At 45.7% G+C, this 19307-nt stretch overlaps 1 protein-coding gene across 8 annotated transcripts in view; it reads right to left on the minus strand.

The window, feature by feature from the left end:
* Window positions 1-19307, minus strand: part of LOC132892054 (NACHT, LRR and PYD domains-containing protein 12-like) — a 91024-nt gene that overhangs the window by 37279 nt on the left and 34438 nt on the right. For 6 of the 8 annotated variants that reach the window (XM_060930446.1, XM_060930455.1, XM_060930426.1 and 3 more), the window contains exon 5: window positions 14672-14845. The exons of the other annotated variants lie outside the window; for them this stretch is intronic. In XM_060930446.1, coding sequence (XP_060786429.1) covers window positions 14672-14845 — 174 coding nt within the window. The remainder of the gene's footprint in view (window positions 1-14671; window positions 14846-19307) is intronic. 8 annotated transcript variants of the gene reach the window in all.

Here is a 19307-nt window from a genome sequence, read left to right on the forward strand (position 1 = left end):
AGTTCTTCCCGAACCACCTTTTTCTTGTGTTCGGGTAACCTGTAAAGGCGGCTACGCACTACCACCCCCGGGGGCGTCTCAATGTGGTGCTCTATGAGGTTAGTGTGGCCGGGCAGGGGTGAGAACATGTCCGAAAACTCGGTCTGCAACTGGGCAACCTCCGCGAGTTGGGTCGGGGAGAGGTGGTCTCCACAGGGGACCGGAGAGGGACGTGATGCTAATGTTCCTTTTTGAACCTCCGGCCCCAGCTCCGCCTTCTCTGGAACCACCGACACCAACGCCACGGGGACCTCCTCGTTCCAGAGTTTGAGTAGGTTGAGGTGGTAAATCTGTAGCGCCCCACCCCTGTCCGTTCGTTTCACCTCATAGTCGACGTCCCCCTCTCGCCGTGTGACCTCAAAGGGTCCTTGCCACTTGGCGACTAATTTAGAGCTCGATGTGGGCAACAGTACGAGTACTTTCTCTCCCGGTGCAAACTCTCTAAGGCGCGTACCCTTGTCGTACAGGCGGGTTTGCCGTTCTTGGGCCTGCCGCAAATTCTCCTGGGTTAGTTGTGTGAGTGTGTGGAGTTTTGCGCGCAGGTCAATAACGTATTGAATTTCATTTTCGCTTGGTGAAAGTCCCTCCTCCCAATTTTCTCGCAGCACATCTAAAATGCCGCGCGGCTTACGCCCATATAATAATTCAAACGGGGAGAACCCCGTGGAGGCTTGGGGAACTTCTCGCACTGCAAAGAGCAAGGGTTCGAGCCATTTATCCCAGTTACGCGCGTCCTCGCTTACAAATTTCTTAATTATGTTTTTAAGGGTGCGATTAAACCGTTCCACTAAGCCGTCCGTTTGTGGGTGATAAACGCTGGTGCGGATCGGCTTAATACCTAATAACCCATACAGTTCCTTCAGTGTTCGTGACATAAACGAGGTGCCTTGATCAGTCAGAATCTCTTTCGGGATTCCAACTCGGGAGATGACGCGGAAGAGCGCCTCCGCAATACTGCGTGCTGAGATATTGCGAAGAGGCACTGCTTCCGGGTATCGCGTTGCATAGTCCACCAGAACTAATATAAAGCGGTACCCTCGTGTTGACCGATCTAATGGCCCGACGAGATCCATGCCAATTCTTTCGAACGGGGTCTCGATTAACGGTAGAGGGCGCAAAGGCGCTTTTGGAATGGCCGCTGGATTTACTAACTGGCATTCGCGGCATGCCATACACCACCTACGGACATTGCCGCGAATCCCCGGCCAATAGAATCGGGCCATTATTCGGGCTAGTGTTTTATCCTGCCCCAAGTGTCCAGCCATGGGATTAAAGTGAGCCGCCTGGAATACCAATTCCCGGTGGCTCTTTGGAATTAACAGCTGCGTGACTCGCTCTTTAGTTTGAGTGTCCTGCGTCACTCGGTATAATCTATCCTTCATAATCGCGAAGTAGGGGAAGGACGGGGTGGCGTTCGGCTGGAGCGTTTGACCATCGATTACTCTCACTTGGTCAAAAGCATGCTGCAGAGTCTCGTCTCGCGATTGCTCTAACGGGAAATCTGCGAGGGATTCCCCAATAGAGAGAGGAGGAGCCGGCGGCTCCTCACTCTGGCGCGGAGATGACGTAGACGGCTCTGACAGCTGCTCCCGCCAAAGCGACACTGGGACCTCCCCCTGTCAAATGGCAGGACCCACTCTTGACCAAGTGCGTCATTAAACCCCGAAATCCCGGCCAATCAGTCCCCAAAATTAAAGAGTGGGTAAGGCGAGGATTAACCGCCGCCTTCACTATAAATTTTTCCCCTCTGAAAATAATGTGGACCGACACCAAAGGGTAGTTGTGAACATCCCCGTGCACACATAACACCTTCACCAATTGTGCTCCCCCCAATGCCTCGTCTTGCACCAGGTTTTGGTGGATTGAGGTCTGATTACAGCCAGAATCCACCAACGCCTGATATGTATCCCCTTGGATACTCACCGGTATGCGATACGCTCCGGCCCGATCGAGGGCGGCTCCTGGCACGTTGGGGATCCGAACCACCGCGCCCACCTCCATTATCGAGCACTGCTGTTGGAGGTGGCCAGGTTCCCTGCAGCGCCAGCAAACCGGCCCAGGCTTCCTCTCTGCACTAGTGCTCTGGGGCTCACTCACCTGAGGGGGGGGGAGAGACAGACACAGAAGGGAGACACGGAAGGGCACTGCGGGTGCGGCGGGCCGGCTGAGGTGGCGCCGGCCCCCGTCTCCGCGGTGGGGGAATGGGGCGAGGAGAAGACACAGGAGGAAGAGAGAGAGAGAGAGAGGAGAGAAGAGAAGAGGTCGTCTGCTGTCCTGCCGTCGGGACAGCCGCCAGATGATCCTCCGCCAGCTCGATTGCCTGATCCAGCGACGCCGGGCGGTGGCACTGGACCCACTCTGCGGTTCCCGCTGGTAGACGCGCGACGAACTGTTCCAGTACCACCTGGTCGATGAGTCCCTCGGCGTCGCAGCTGTCGGCCCTCAACCACTGCCAGCAGGCGTCCCGGAGTTGCTGGCCAAACGCGAACGGCCGGCCGACTTCCTCCAAGCACAGAGCGCGGAAACGCTGATGTTGCTCTGGGGTGCGTCCCACCCGCTGGAGGACGGCCCGGCGAAGGTCCGCATAGGCCAGCCGGCGGTCGGCGGGGAGCTGTAGCGCAGCCAGCTGCGCCTCTCCCGTTAGCAGGGGGAGGAGGCGCGCCGCGCGCTGTTCCACCGGCCACCCCGAGGTCTCTGCTACCTGCTCAAAGAGCATGAAGAATGCCTCGGGGTCGTCCTGCGGGCCCATCTTCGTGAGGGTGAGGGGGGAAGGGCCCGCGGCGGTGGAGTTGGTGGACCCCGCCGACGCGAGGAGGTGCCGGAACGCCCGACGATCTTCCTGTTGCGCCAGCACCAGGGCCTCGAACCGTTGTTCTTGCTCCTTTCGGAGGGCGAGCAGCCCCTGGTGCTGGCTCTGTTGGGCCGTGGCGAAGGCATGGATCAGGTCGGCGAAGGTGGAGGACTCCATGGGGCTGTTGTCTTCTGTGCTCATTCCCAGGTTTCAGCACCACTGTGGCAGTTCGTGTAAATGGGTGGAGCACAGAAGGACGGCAGGACAGAACTGAGCATACAAAACTCTCTTTATTCAGCTTTTCAGCTGTAAATACACACACACAGACACATGCACACACATTAGCTGTCTGGTTATGGAGAGAGTCCCTCTGCTCTCACTCTCTCTCCTTAAGAAGGGCGCGGTCACTGGGAAGACACACAAACATCAATTAACAACAGGTGAAATGATTCTGCCACTTAACTTCCCCGACTCCGCCCTCCTGTCACAGACCGATGCTAGACCACGCCCCCGCTGCCACACAAGTTTTGTTTACTTTTAGCACTTAATGAGTTCTATGGGGAAATGCAGTACAGTATTGATTCAATATGAGGTAAAACCCTTTAAATAGATGTTTATAAGTAACTTCAACATTAAGCTGGTTAATACTACCATTGTCTATGCATTTCATATTTGATAAATAGCTAAAAATACTAACATGAAGAGTAAGTGAACATGTATTTGGTGATGTATTTTGATAGTGATTTTGTATTGGAAGAGTATTTTGAGTTTTGGATGGACATGATACCAAGAGCTTTGTTTTGACATGGACACTGAAATTCATGGACAATTCTAAAAGGACATTTAATAAGTACTATGTGAAATATGAGTCTAAACACGAGTGTATTTGAAAAGAGAATATGTTTATTAATAAATTACTGCAAGACCTGCGAAACTAACACGCTGTGTCCTCGTTCCTCTCCTGCATCTCAGTGTGACAGGAGTCAATCTGTCAACCACGGTGCCATTGCAACGGTACCCGTTACAGATTTTTGGTGGCCCGTACGGGGATCGGCGTCAGATGCGCAGGCTGCAAGCACGATCAGAGCCAGCAGTTTGAAGCGTTCCTGGAGTTGATGACTCTTCAGCCCATGCACCTGGAGGAAGATTGGGTCCTGTGTCCGTGATGTCGGCACCTCCCCTGCCCTCCAGCGTGTGAAGACACAACCTACCTCAACAATCCATCATCACAGATGCACAGGCTGTGCATCCACCACACCGAGTGCCTGTGAAGCGACGGCTGTGCTCTGCAAGTGGAGCCAGACCTGGGGCCACGGGTGAAACAGGTGCCTGGAGGAGAGACCAACAGTGAGGAAAAGGGAAAAGCAGTCATGGTGGACGGTGAGAGAAAAGGCTTGGTGTGGGACATCAAGAAGATTCTGCTCACTCTGACGGCCAATGAACTTTTCCAACTAGCCCAGAGTGTTGGTCCTGTGCCAGGGAAAGATTCATCCACGCTTCAGGTTGGTGAGGAAAATAGTTGCTTTGAGTACATTGTAGCTTTTATGAACAGTGACACTCTCGTGGACTCTGAGGATTCAGGTATGGCGGTGTTGTTGGAGCTTAATGATACTGTGAATAATGTCATTCAGAGTCGTAAAGTTCAGTCTAAGGCACTTGCAGATGTTGATGTGCACAATGTATTTTCAACCCCAGTGCAGAGTGAGAACGTGACAACAGGTCAGCAAGATCTAGTCACTGATGATGCGAGTACTGATAATGTGCCAGCTAGTGTTCCTAACACTAACATAACCCATACAGCTATGGTTAGCGTAGCTGCCCCTTCACCAATCACCTGTCCACAACACTTACAAACTGATGTCAACGCCACACAAAACACCGAGACAGGAGTTACATAGAATGCTTTCTAGCCTCCTACAATACCTAAACAACCCCACATCACCGTGTACTCTCATGCCTACACCAGTACAATCTACACAAGTACATTCTACACCTTCCTCTGACACAAAACACACACCTGGACAACATGTACATGACAAACACGACTCAGCCTTTCCTCCTCGAGATCTGTCCATGCTTCAACACGAGTTCAAGGTTCAAGGCGGACAGATCGGTGACCAGAGCTCAGATCTAAGCTACAATAACATATGCAGACAAATTGACGACGGAGTAAAAGACCGATTTAGTGAGACTGAAATCCTGAGAGGCGTTCTCAGAATTATCAAACCAGGTCACTTTAAAGACATGCTAATGCACAAAGATGATTTGACAATTGATGAGCTGAAAGGTTTCCTGCAGTCCCACTTAGGTGGGCGAAGCAACACAGAGCTTTTCCAAGAGCTGATGTGCACGAAACAAAATGACAGTGAAACCCCCCCAACAGTTCTTGTACCGTGTCATAGGTCTGAAACAAAAAATCCTCTTTGCTTCAAAACACGCTGAGACAGAAGTGAAGTACAATGCAAACACAGTCCAAGACATTTTCCTACACACTATCTACCAAGGCCTCAGCCATAAGCATAATGACATACGTAGAGAACTTAAAGTACTGCTTTCGGATAGCACTGTGTCTGACGAGACAATTCTAAAGCAAATGATGAAGATAACAAACACGGAGAATGAGCGACAGAGACGTTTGGGGTCAGATGTGAAGCAGAAGCAAGTACGCGTGCATAGTACAGAGCTAGTGGAGATTGAAGTCGCAGCTGCACAAGGCAGTAGAACGAGAGATGCTCCAGATAAACAGCCAAAGACTAATGCACTTCAGCAGTTAACAGAGAAAGTGGCAGAGTTAATGACTAAAGTTGAGCTACTGCAACGGCCACAGCAGACTCAAAATCCTGAATCTTGCCATCATTGCAAAGCTCAAGTTGACCAAAAGAAACCCAGACCGTACAGCTGTGCGAACTGCCTCGCACAGAATCTCCCAGGTTTTCAACCTTTATATGCTCCCACTTGGGCAAATTATCAATAAAAATTCAATTTTGTATCACTGCTATGCAGATGACACCCAAATTTATTTTGCTCTATCACCTAATGATTATGCCTCCCTTGAATGTCTCTACCAGTGTATCGATCAAATCAATAGCTGGATGTCACAAAATTTTCTTCAGCTGAACACAGATAAAACAGAAGTAATTCTATTTGGAAAAAAAGATGAAAGACTCAGGATTACCACTATTCTTGACACAAAAGGGATTAAAACTAAAGAAATGGTTAAAAATCTTGGTGTTTTCATTGACAGCGAGCTAAACTTTAACAGTCACATGAAAGCAATCACTAAAACGGCATTTTATCACCTAAAAAAACATTTCCAAACTAAGAGGACTTATGTCAAAAAATGATCTGGAAAAACTAATACATGCCTTCATCTCTAGTAGGGTTGATTACTGCAATGGCCTTTTCACAGGCTTGCCAAAAAAGACCATCAAACGACTTCAGCTGGTTCAAAATGTAGCGGCGAGGGTTCTCACACGAACAAAAAGAACAGAGCACATTACTCCAATTCTAAGGTCCCTTCACTGGCTTCCAGTAAGCTACAGAATTGATTTTAAAGTATTGCTGCTGGTATACAAATCTCTAAATGGTACAGGGCCCAATTACCTCTCTGATATGTTGCAGCGGCCTAACCCAATCAGATCTACCAGATCAAAACAGAAAAATTTACTATTAAAACCAGTTGTTAAAACAAAGTGTGGTGAAGCAGCTTTTAGCTACTATGCAGTACAGCTATGGAACCAACTCCCAGAGGACATTAAAAATGCTCCTGCTGTTGGCAGCTTCAAATCTAGGTTAAAGACCAAGCTGTTTTCAGATGCTTTCTGTTAAATAATTAATATTGTCTTCTTTACATTCTTTATAATTTTTACTTCTCTGCATGTTTTAAATTTACTTTAACTTTATCCTATTTTATTCTTTATTCTATTCTGCTGGGTTTTTTTTCTTCTCATCCTATTTGAACTACTACTTCATTTTATTATTTTATTTTTACTATTGTTTAATTCTTATTTTCTTTTAATTCTTTTAATTCTTTTGTTTTAGAATAAAAAAAATTATGTAATTTTATTTCTCTATTGTTTACTGTTTTTGTTTTTACTTCTGTAAAGCACATTGAACTGCCATTGTGTATGAAATGTGCTATATAAATAAACTTGCCTTGCCAGTTTGCACTCACTGTTTTTACTGCGGCAAAGACGGTCACAGAGCAGTAGGCTGCCTGAAGAAGCCAAAGCATCAGGAAAACTGGAGCCGGTCGCTGTCACGGGACAAGCAGTGACCGGGCCTCACGTTCAGTCCCACAGTGTGAAGTGCGATGTGTTTAGTTCTGAGAGTCGTGCAAGGGAGAGTTTGTTGGATAAAAGGCCAAAAGTAAGCATTGAAGATGACCCCCAGTCTCCCCTTTCCCTACCCACTCAAACGAGCAGGCGTCTAGCCAAGTTTATAGGCACCAAGGCCATCACACGATGTGACCTCAATGGCTTGACAGTCAATGCGCTGTTAGACACCGGAGCGCAGGTGAGCATGATCGATAGAAGCTGGAAAAAGAAGTACCTGCCAGATGCACCAGTGAGACCCCTCAGTGAAATATTCGATAACGAAGAGCTGGAAATACAAGCTGTGAATGGAGGAGTCCTTCCTTTTGATGGCTGGGTCCTCATCGCAGTCAGCTTTTCCGGAAATTGCACTCTAAGCCAGTCTATAATGGTGCCTTTCCTCATCAGTAGCATCACGCTTGAACGGCCAATACTTGGATTCAATGTGCTCGAGGAAGTGGTTCAGAATAGACCCGCAGAGTTTGTGCCAGCCCTAACCACTCTCCTCTCTGATTCAATATCTGCCTCTGTTGATCAGGTGGAGCTGCTGGTGAACTACATTCAGACAGACAGACCCTCCATGTGTCCGAGACGGGTAAGAACTGGAAACTACGACACTGTCATTCCAGCTGGGCAGATAGCCTGGGCCAAGTGTCAGATCCCACCAGCTGCAGACCAGTCAGACCCTCTTTTGTTTGAGCCTGAAGAAAACAATGCTCATCTCACAGACCTTGAGATTGCGGGTTGCATTCCCAGTTTGCAGATGTCGATCAACCTCAAGGACGAGATTCCAGTGCAGAGAGCATACTCCTCAGTCCCCAAGCCACTTTTCAAAGAAGTGAAAGAGTATGTACAAGATTTGCTGATGAAAGGCTGGATTGTCAAGTCAAAGTCCTCTTATGCTGCGCCAGTGGTCTGCTTCCGAAAAAAAGACGGCACGCTCCGCCTCTGCATAGATTATCGCCTCTTGAATCAGAAAACCATCCCTGATCGACATCCCTTACCTAGGATACAAGATCTGACTGATACGCTTGGTGGCTATTCCTGGTTCAGTATTCTCGACCAAGGGAAAGCCTACCATCAAGGGTTTGTTGCTAAAGACTCTCAACACCTCACCGCTTTCATTACCCCCTGGGGGCTGTATGAATGGGTCCGTATCCCGTTTGGCCTCTCAAACACCCCTGCAGCTTTCCAGCGGAGTATGGAAGAGATGTTGGGTCCCTTGAGAGATGACTGCTGCCTCCCGTACCTCGATGACGTGTTGTGCTATGCGAGAACCTTTGACGAGCACCTGGAAGGGGTCCGCAAAGTACTTAAAGCACTTCAAAGACACGGAGTGAAGCTAAGACCTGAAAAGTGTGAGCTGTTTCGAAGAGAAGTCAGGTACGTCAGTCGACTTGTGTCAGCTCAAGGAGTGAGAATCGATCCCAGAGACCTGGATGCAGTGAGATCGTTGGCCAGCAGGACGCCACAGACAGTCGGAGATGTGAGAAAGCTCACAGGCTTCCTGGGCTATTACCGCTCCTACATCCAGGACTTTTCCAGGATAGCGAAGCCCATCTACGAGCTACTACAAGTCAAGCCAGGTAAAGCCGCTGTAGAGCATGGTAAAGGCAAAGGTCCACAACTATCATCCAGAACACCTGTGGAGTGGACCGCTGAGCACCAGCAAGCCCTTGACCGACTCGTTTCTCTCCTTGTTAGCCCCCCTGTGTTGGCGTATCCCAACTTCAACTCGCCGTTCATATTACACATGGATGCTTCAGACCAGGGGCTAGGCGCGATCCTTTATCAACACCAGGATGGCAAGTTGAGAGTCATCGGGTATGGGTCTAGGACCTTAACTGCAGCTGAGTGGAACTACCATCTGCACAGTGGAAAGCTAGAATTCCTTGCCCTGAAGTGGACTGTGTGTGAAAAATTCAGGGATTCTCTCTTTTACGCACCTCACTTCACGATATATACAGACAACAATCCACTTACCTATGTTATGACCACAGCAAAGCTTAACGCTGTAGGCCATCGGTGGGTTGGGGAACTCTCAGACTTCAGATTTGACATAAAGTACAGACCTGGAAAGTATAACATAGATGCTGACACACTGTCATGTCTACCTTTAGACACTGAAGCCTATACAGAGTCCTGTACCAAAGAGTGTTCTCAGGACGTGGTTCGCGCTGTATGGGATGGGAGTAAAGTAGCCAAGCAGAAAGATGTAGCGTGGGTGGCAGCCCTGGACATCTCCTCCCAAGCCGACCCATCTCCTCCCTTCGATCACTTGAATGCAATCAGTCATGATGAGCTTGTGGAAACGCAACGTGTAGATGAAGCCATCAGTGAGCTGATTAGGTTGAAAGAGGCAGGAACACCTTTGACTGATGAGATACGGAAAGCTGCTAGTGGAGCTACTAAAAGGCTCTTCCACGAATGGGGGAAGCTCATCTTGGAGAATGGTCTCCTGTACAGGCGTGCCAATGGCAGAAAGCAGTTGGTACTCCCCGCCAAGTACAGAGATCTTGTCTTGAAGAAACTCCACAATGACATGGCTCACGTTGGCACAGAAAGGGTCCTGAACCTCGGCAGAGAGAGATTCTATTGGCCATTCATGGCAAAAGAGATCGAAGACCATATCACCAAGAGATGTCCATGCATTAAGTCAAAGAAGCCGGTTACTCATGTTTGTGCCTCGATGGGTAGTATCACATCAAGCTCACCACTAGAGTTAGTGTGTATCGACTACTTGCATCTGGAAACCAGCCGTGGTGGCTATGAATACATCCTAGTGGTCGTTGATCATTTTACAAGGTTCGCTCAAGCTTACCCGACAAAGAATAAGAGTGGAAAGACAGCGGGTGAGCGCATCTTTAATGACTTCGTCCTCCGCTTTGGATATCCTTCAAAGTTGCACCACGACCAAGGCCGCGAATTCGAGAATGAACTGTTCCGTACACTCCAGCAGCTGTCAGGCATTCGCCATTCAAGAACATCGCCGTACCACCCCCAGGGGAACCCTGCGGAACGGTTTAATCGGACGATACTGCAGATGTTGAGAACACTGACTGACAAAGAGAAAGAGCGATGGAAAGATCAGATCCTGAGAGTTGTGCATGCGTACAACTGTACTCGACACGAGTCGACAGGCTTCTCGCCCTTCTTTCTCCTTTATGACCGTCATCCTCGTCTCCCCATTGATTTGCTGTTTGGGTTGCTTGAAGACACAGAGCCAGACTCACCAAAGGGATACGCAAAGAAGTGGGCAAAGCAGATGTCTGAAGCCTATCAAATTGCCAGTGAGAATAGCAAGCAGGCCAGCGCCAAAGGCAAAGTCCTCTACGACAAGAGAGCAAGAGGAGTGGTGCTACAGCCTGGCGATAGAGTCTTAGTCAGGAACCTCAGTGAGCGTGGTGGACCAGGAAAACTACGGTCATACTGGGAGAAGGCCATCTATGTCGTGAAGGAACAGTTTGCTGATAACCCTGTGTACATAGTGTATCCTGAGTCTGGGGACCAGAAAAAGACAAGAACACTACATCGCAATCTGCTCTTACTCGTGAATGACCTTCCAGTTGAAGAACCTCCATGTCAGGCCGCTCCTGAGAAGAGACCACAGAAAAGTAAGCGCCAGACCCGACATACAACCCCAGAGCATGTAGACCCACCAGAAGAAGCGGAGTCAGACTCTAACTCAGACTCGGACTCTGATGGTCCTCGTTACTGGCTGAGGATACCAGCTGAGAGGATACAGGAGGTACCCTCTGTAGTCCCACCACAACGACCAGCCATCCCTGTGGGTTGCCCAGTCCCAGTACCTGTAAGAGAAGAGGTGAGAACGAACACAGACTACTTACCTGAAGTGGATCCGGTACCTGAAGGAGAAATAGAGCGAGGAGAACATGAACAGGATGAAGTCCAGCCTGTTGAAGTGGGACCTGAGGAGCAAGATGGATATGACGAGGCTCCAGAGCCCATCCAAGAGGAACAGCCTGTTGTAAATGCAATGCCAGACCGTCCGACAGAGGTCAGGAGGTCAAGTCGGGACCGACAGCTGAGACAAATCTTTACATATGAGAGACTTGGTCAGCCCACGCTGACAACACAAGCTAGAGTTAACATGGCAAACACAAACCTATACTCGCCTGCTTACACTACACCTCACACCATACAACCCTTACACTCGAGTATTCCATACACAACACCAACATATCCCTTTAACCCCTATTTCGCCCTCTATCCCCCCTTTACATACATGCCTTACCACTTACCTCCACCCCCTTCATACATCTTACCAGTTCCTGTCACTTGTTAGAAAAAAAAAAGAACATTAGTTGAGAGTAGTTGAGAAGAAAATGGTGGGACCAGGGCTTTGAACTGGAATTTTTTTCCTATTGGTTCGTTCCGAACAGAAACGGAATTTTAACGTTTCCGGTTTTGGGTTCCACCATTAAATAGATGTTCCTGAACCGGTTAGAACAAAAAAATTTCATTCCCGGAACGGTTAATTACGTTCCCTGTCAGCGGTTTAACAAATGGCTATAAAATTATGTCTCTGTCTCATCCAGCTTAAGCCAAATGTAGGCTAATTCTATTACAACCTTCATTAAATAAGACAAGAAATAATTCAAAACAATTATTTCAAATGTTGGTGATTTGGATTCTCAGTATGTCTTCCCATCTACACAAACAGAAAAAGTGCCAAAAATGAAAGATAATTCGTTTATTGTGTTACCAAAGGCTAGTCAGGCCCTATAGAGGGCTACCGCATGACGTCACCGCGCCGCGAGATTTTGTTAGGCGCCATATTGGAAGTACACATCTATGCAAGTACATACATACATAAAACAAACTACAGCTGAAATGTAGCCAGGGCCGGTTCTGCCCTAATCTGGACCCGGGTGCAACATCGCGCAACCCCCCCCCCAAAAAAAAAAAAAAAAAAAAAACAGTCTAAATCAGGACAACCATCACATAACTATAAACATTTTATATCAACTATTTTAACTAAATGGGCTATAATAAATACGCCTGCAGGCAGCCACGGCGGGCTGCCTCAGAAAAGTAACCATATGTCCTACCTTAAAACTTGTTTTGCATTTTCTGCCCCCTTTTTTTTATATTTTCGACCCTCCGTTTATTTTCTTTCCTTTTCTGAAAACCCGATTTGTGTCCAGACATTTTGTTCTGCTACCAACGAACTAACTCATCAGGTCTCGTCTCTTGAGCCCGCGATGATTCCCGTGGGAAGGGCAACGACTGATACATTTTTACAAACAGCCAATAGGGAGGTTGCATCGTTGAGGCTCTTCTTTGCTCAGACACTCAGTAATGCACTTACTCACTAGTAGTCCACCTTCCCGCTCTCTCCATTCAATCAGCGAACGTCACACAGGAAGTGAACCCCAGCGGGTCATAGAAACTTGCGCAGAAGAATGACTATTTGTAGGCTACAGAAACTTTGAGGAACGAAATAAAAACCGGTATTAACCGGTTACCATTATTTTTAATAAGCGTTTCTGTTCCGGAACATAAAAAATAATAAAGTTTCTGGTTTCGTTTCTGTTCCATGTGAAATAGAAAAAGTTCCCGGTTTTCGTTTTCGTTCCTTGAACCGGTTCAAAGCCCTAGGTGGGACCCATTTCTTTTTGTCGGGGAGTGTGTGACGACCACAAAAGGGTCACTTTTGTGTTTTTGAATACAAGTGTGGAAAAGAATTATTGTCTTTTATTTTGACTACAACTGATATTTGTATTTTATTTTGAAAGGTACCCCCACGAGTTTTTGCATTCCCTTTTGGCATTGGTATGGTTTCTAAATTCATGTGTATGCTGTAATGTTTACACCGGGCCAGCAGGGGGCGGGTGGCGAGTTTTAGTGACTTGCATTGTTTCTTGCTTCATTACTGCAAGACCTGCGAAACTAACGCGCTGTGTCCTTGTTCCTCTCCTGCATCTCAGGTCAGTAAATGTGCAAATATGCCTTGAAATTGGGAACTAACCGTGTTAAAGTGCATCTGGGGTGATATGTAACTGTTTTAGTCATGTAACTTTCACTGGAGCCTTTCTGTATTTTTGTTTGAAGTAAGTTTGGATGTCGAAGGCAAAGCCTAGCCAAATTAGCATTGCAGTGATCACGCACGCGGAGCATGGTACTAGAAACCAAGCCGGTTTAATTCACACGCTTGTCCCACATGAACGTACACTTGAGTAATGTTTTATAAGTATACGATGTTCATGTGTATTGTTTATTTTGCTGAATAGAAGGTCCCAACCATTAGTTTTCAAACGAGTTTTGATAAGAAGGTTCAGAAGGAGAAAAAAAAGGTGACGGTTTAAAACGAGTTTTGTTTACTTTCAGCACTTAATGAGTTCTATGGGGAAATGCAGTACAGTATTGATTCAATAGGAGGTAAAACCCTTTAAATAGATGTTTATAAGTAACTTCAACATTAAGCTGGTTAATACTACCATTGTCTATGCATGTCATATTTGATAAATAGCTAAAAATACTAACATGAAGAGTAAGTGAACATGTATTTGGTGATGTATTTTGATAGTGATTTTGTATTGGAAGAGTATTTTGAGTTTTGGATGGACATGATACTAAGAGCTTTGTTTTGACATGGACACTGAAATTCATGGACAATTCTAAAAGGACATTTAATAAGTACTATGTGAAACATGAGTCTAAACACGAGTGTATTTGAAAAGAGAATGTTTATTAATAAATTACTGCAAGACCTGCGAAACTAACGCGCTGTGTCCTCGTTCCTCTCCTGCATCTCAGTGTGACAGGAGTCAATCTGTCAACCACGGTGCCGTTGCTACGGTACCTGTTACTGATATCTCTCAAATCAGTGCAGCTCTAAAGAATCACAGATTTTGATTTTTTCTCTTTCTACCTTGATAAATGGTGCTTTTATAGTTATGTTTATCTTTTCGACGAATTAATTACTTTTTCTTCCTGTCCAGCTGTAACAATTTCTTTCCAAGTTCTTTAAATTATCATCAGTTTCTTTTCTCTTCGTATTCTTTTTTCCCTTTTCTGATTTATGATAATTTATTTAATATTTAATATGACTGATCCACCTCGATTAGCATGACGACTTGCGGATCAGTCCAATATTGTAACACAAACAGCTCTGCAGACGACACACAATTTATAGTTTTGCTTTTCCTTTCTTTCAAGGGATCATTTTATTCAAATAACGGAATTTAAAGCTTCAATTTTTTGAAGAGGGCAGTTAGTTTGTGTCTCAGGTGCAGTTTGTGTGATTAGTTACAGTGTTGTAGTAAATTTCACAGTGATTTCAGACACATTGCAGTCGGATCAAGTCCCGTTTTGTGCTGCAGCTTCTCACATACGTCCATCTGACCCAAAGACTCTGTGACAAATCATCAGTGTGCAGTGAAAAGAAACAATCTTCCTCCTCAGGACACTGATGATGAACCTAAAACCTCTGCTTCAGTCTCACTATTAGAGAATGTGTCTAACTGAGGAGCAGGTCATGTGACTCTCAGAGAGATGATCTTACCTCAGTGTCTCCAGTTTACAGTGAGGATTCTCCAGTACAGCACAGAGATGATTCACTCCTGAGTCTCCCAGATTATTATTAGTCAGATCCAGTTCTCTCAGGTGTGAGGGGTTTGATCTCAGAGCTGAACTCAGAGCAGCACAGCCTTCATCCGAGACACCACAACCCCACAACCTGCAGAGACACAATGACACACACTTCAACAGATTTTCATCTTGGTGTAATAGTGGTTGTGAAGATGATGTCTCTCATGTTGGGCTGTCTCTATTCTCTTCACCAATCACAAGCTATTATTAATAATGACTCAAACATTACCACTGTTACTGACATTAAGTTTACCCGAGGTGCAAATGATTCAGCAAAAAGTCAATAATTTAAAGGTTTAAGTGAAGAGTCAGGTTTTGTAGAATTTATCTCTGCTTGACTGGATTTTTAATGATCACATATTTAATTGTAAAGACACTTAATTATTTCTTGAAAGTAAAAGTGATTCTGAGGAGAAATTATCACTTCATGACTAATATATTTGTTCTGCATGTTTGACTTTTACAGAAAATTTTAATTGATAAACAACACTGTATACAACTATTAACTGCTGCTTTAGTGAGTTATTGTGACTCTCAGAGAGATGATCTTACTTCAGTGTCTCCACTTTACAGTGAGGATTCTCCAGTACAGCACAGAGACGCTTCACTCCTGAGTCTTCTAGTTTATTCCCAGACAGATCCAGTGTCTTCACAGTCAGATGCAGTTCTCTCACACTGGAGGTTTCAGAGTTGAGCACTGAGACCAGAGCTTCAGCGCTTCTCCCTTTGATCGTATCACAACTGATCCTGAAGGAAATAAAATACATAATAAACTCACACAAATGATCAAACAGGTCCTCAAATCTTTCACTGCACCATTTCATTTTCATAAATGACAAAAGTACAAACTCCGAGTCAACAATACACTGAAATGCTGTAACAGTAATTCACAGTTCGAGCTGTTCAGATTTGAGTTTTCTGCTGCACACGTCATCACTGACACATGGGATAAACACACAACATCAAATCTGATCACCAAATCTGGAAATAAGAGTCTGATCTAAAATATTTACAAGAGGAGAAAGGAAAAGAGTTTCAAAAGTCAGGTTTAGATGAAGCAGGCAGAGTTCGAGGCAGAGTCATATTTATCTGAACAGATCAGACATTTGATTTGTTCTCTAATTAGTGAGCGACTGAAATGATCACAGCCCACTGCTGAAGGAGTTTTATGGAGATACTCATGATGAGCTACTTGGCTAACTGTGTCTGTGTTGCCAGGTGCTCCTTGCAGACATCCCAACCTGCAGAAACTCATTTCAGGGAGGTGTCGTGACGCATGACTTTTTTCCGCATCGAGAGGGGGGTCACGACACCTCCCTGAAATGAGTTTGGATGTCTGTAGGCCAATCAGGATGCTCTTTGTTTAGCATGCGCTACATGAACAGGCACATGCACAGTCTCCCTCGCGCACTCCGTCATATCTGCGATGCAGACATTAATGTTTCGCGTGCACACGCTTGCTCGCTTGCTCTAGATTCCGGGAGATATTCTCCAATTTCTGGGCATCAGGGAGCCGCTCTCAATATGCGGGAGACTCCCGGAATTTCCGGGAGACTTGGGATGTCTGTCCTTATTTGTACCTGGTGCCAGCGATTTACTCACTGGACATGTTCTTCCCCTTACACTGTGTTGTCTCTCCCTGTCTGACCTGAAATCAATAAATCACAGAGCTACAGCAGGGAAAAGAACAAAAGCTGTGAAGGACAAAAAAGTTACAATTTATAAAAGATGTCAGGATATTAGAAGAACAAAAGAATAATTAGCATGTAATAAATTTATATTAATTTATATTATGATGTAATAAAAGTAAATAAGAATGGTGTTTCTAATGAGTTCTCTGTGAAAGTCTGTTTTTCCACTTGAATAAAACCTTTTATCAGCTCATAATAACAGTAAAGATTTTAATTATAATTCTTTATTACTGCAAACTCCACACGGTTCTATTGGCCCAGTGTCTGCGTCATTACATTTCACTAATAACACAAATTTAATCTAGAGATATATGAAGAAAAAAAGATTTTCAAACTAAACACAGTGAAGGTTTTACACAGAAAAAAAATCTCCATGTTTATTTGACACTGGAGCCTGTAATAGAGGTGTAATTTGTATTATTCAATTCTACATGCAACTGTTATCCCCTAATTTATCTACTGATCTATTTGCATCAGTGGCGGCTGGTAGTCTTTCAAACAGGGGAGCCTGGTCGGTTACGATATTTCCAGATTTTAAAAGAAAAAACACATCAATTTTGCCCATACTCTTGCCTCTGATCTGGCTGATTGTTGGCAGGGTCACAAACTGTGAAATAACAGGTTCTTTTGGCCCATTAGCCTACTGTCCAATATACATGATGGTGGTGTTGGGGGGGGGGGGTATATTTTAACATTTTATATTTTAAAATTGTGGCATGTTGTTTAAAAATTGATCATTATTGAAAGCAGCTCTTTGTCAGGAACCTCAGCAGTAACAGCAGTGTTCTGGAATAGGCACAAGCACTGACCTTGGGGAGCCAAACATAGAGCTGGGTGCCACACATTTCATTCAATGACACTTTCCCTATATTTTACTTATTTTGACTGAGAAATGTTTTATTGACAATTTTGATAACCCTTCACTTTTAATCTTGGTCTGTAGTGTGAAATGTTCTCGGCTGTGTTTTTGTTTAAAAATGTTTTCCAAATTGTAGCGGTGTTTAATTTATATCCAGAAAAATATATATTCCAATATAATATACTCAGCATAAACATTTTAAAAAAGATTCTATATTTTTGGTCCATCCATGACATATTACTAAAGTAGCCTATTTACTGTTGTTGATGTGGGTCACTTGCTGTTAGCCAATTCACTTTCTCGTACCAGGAGAGCTGAAAGGAACGAGTATTATTCCCTACCTTTTTCACCAAGTCAATTTGAGGCGTTGGTCTACCCTGCTCTTTAATTTTAATTTTTTCCTCGAAAGGAAGACTGGCAAATGGCTTCGCCAAAATTAAATCAGCAATGCTTGGCATCCGTGCGCAGCTTTCTTGCTAGCTGATTAGCCCCCTCAAGTTCAAGTTCAGTCACTCAAACGAAATTTCTGGAACTAAGATAGCAAACTTGACAACACTATATTTACACTTTATTTACAATGAAAATATATACAAACTAAAAAAGCTGGTAGAAACCGTATGTAATGAATGAAATCAAAATGTAAGCTGATCTCTTACAATACACCACAGCACTTGGGAATCCGCATGGGACTGAACTGAAATTTACCGCTGCCTGTCTATAGTTGAAACGAGCTGTCAATCAAAGAAAATATCCAGCCGCTTTCACCAATCACCAGTCTCCTCGCGGAAAGCTTTGCCATGTCCCTCCCACTGTGAGGCTGGGAGTCAGTGGGCGGGCATTTTCGCAGTATTTGTCCAATAACCGTCTTGCATTTTGAGATTGACAAGCGCATAGCTCCCAAATGCCATTGAAGTCCACTGAGGCTGGGAGTCCGTGGGACTCCGTGGGTGGGCATTTTCGCAGTATTTGTCCAATAATCATCTTGCATTTTGATATTGAAAAGCACATAGCTCCCAAATGCCATTGAAGTCCACTGAGGCTGGGCTGCATCGCGTTGTCATGAGGGGGAAAAGCTCACGCACATATTAGGCGAACTGGGGAAAGTTATAACGGAATGATTTCGCACTGTAGTTGGGTTGAGCACATATATTTCTATGATTCTGGATCTGAAATAGCACTGTTATAAGGTCGGCTATAACATAAGCCTAGCGCAATTCATCCTACACGATGTTCGTCATTTTTAGAGGAGGCTGAGCCTCCCAAGTTGTCTTAGAGCAATCGCCTGTGATTTGTATGAACACACTCTGGATCACCTGAAACTCAAAACATCCCAAAACAGGGGTGGACAGGAACGAAGTCCATTTACTGGAGTTCTGAATTCAAGGAAGTTTTTCGTATCTATATGTGGCAGCGGGGGCGTGGTCAAGCGCCGGTCTGTGACAGGAGGGTGGAGTCAGGGAAGGTAAGTGGCAGAATCACTACACCTGACATGAATTAACCTGTGTTTGTGTGCGTCTTCCCAGTGACTGCGCCCTACTTAAGGAGGGAGAGCGAGAGCAGAGGAGCTCAGCCCGAACTAGGCGCCAATTGTGTGTGTGTTAAATCCGCAATAACTGTTAGACTGAAAAGTGTGGCAATAAAGCTGGTTGCAAACCTGATCTCTGTCCTGCCATCCTCTGTACTCCACCCACTCATACGAACCGCTACAGTGGTGCCGAAACCCGGGACACATTGGAGCACAGCAGCCGATCAGCCCCATGGAGTCCTCCCTGTTCGCTGACCTGGTCCACGACCTGGTCCACGCCCTGGTCCACGCCCTGGCCCAGCAAAGCCAGCACCAGGTGCTAGTCACCCTCCGTAAGGAACAAGAAGAGCGCTTCGAGGCCCTGGTGCTGGCCCAGCAAGAAGATCGGAAGACATTCCGGCACCTCCTCGCATCGGCAGGGTCCACCAGCGCTCCCACCGCGGGCCCGTCCCCCCTCACCCTAACCAGGATAGGT

The sequence above is a fragment of the Neoarius graeffei genome, chromosome 1 (assembly GCF_027579695.1).
Source record: "Neoarius graeffei isolate fNeoGra1 chromosome 1, fNeoGra1.pri, whole genome shotgun sequence".
Lineage (NCBI taxonomy): Eukaryota > Metazoa > Chordata > Actinopteri > Siluriformes > Ariidae > Neoarius > Neoarius graeffei.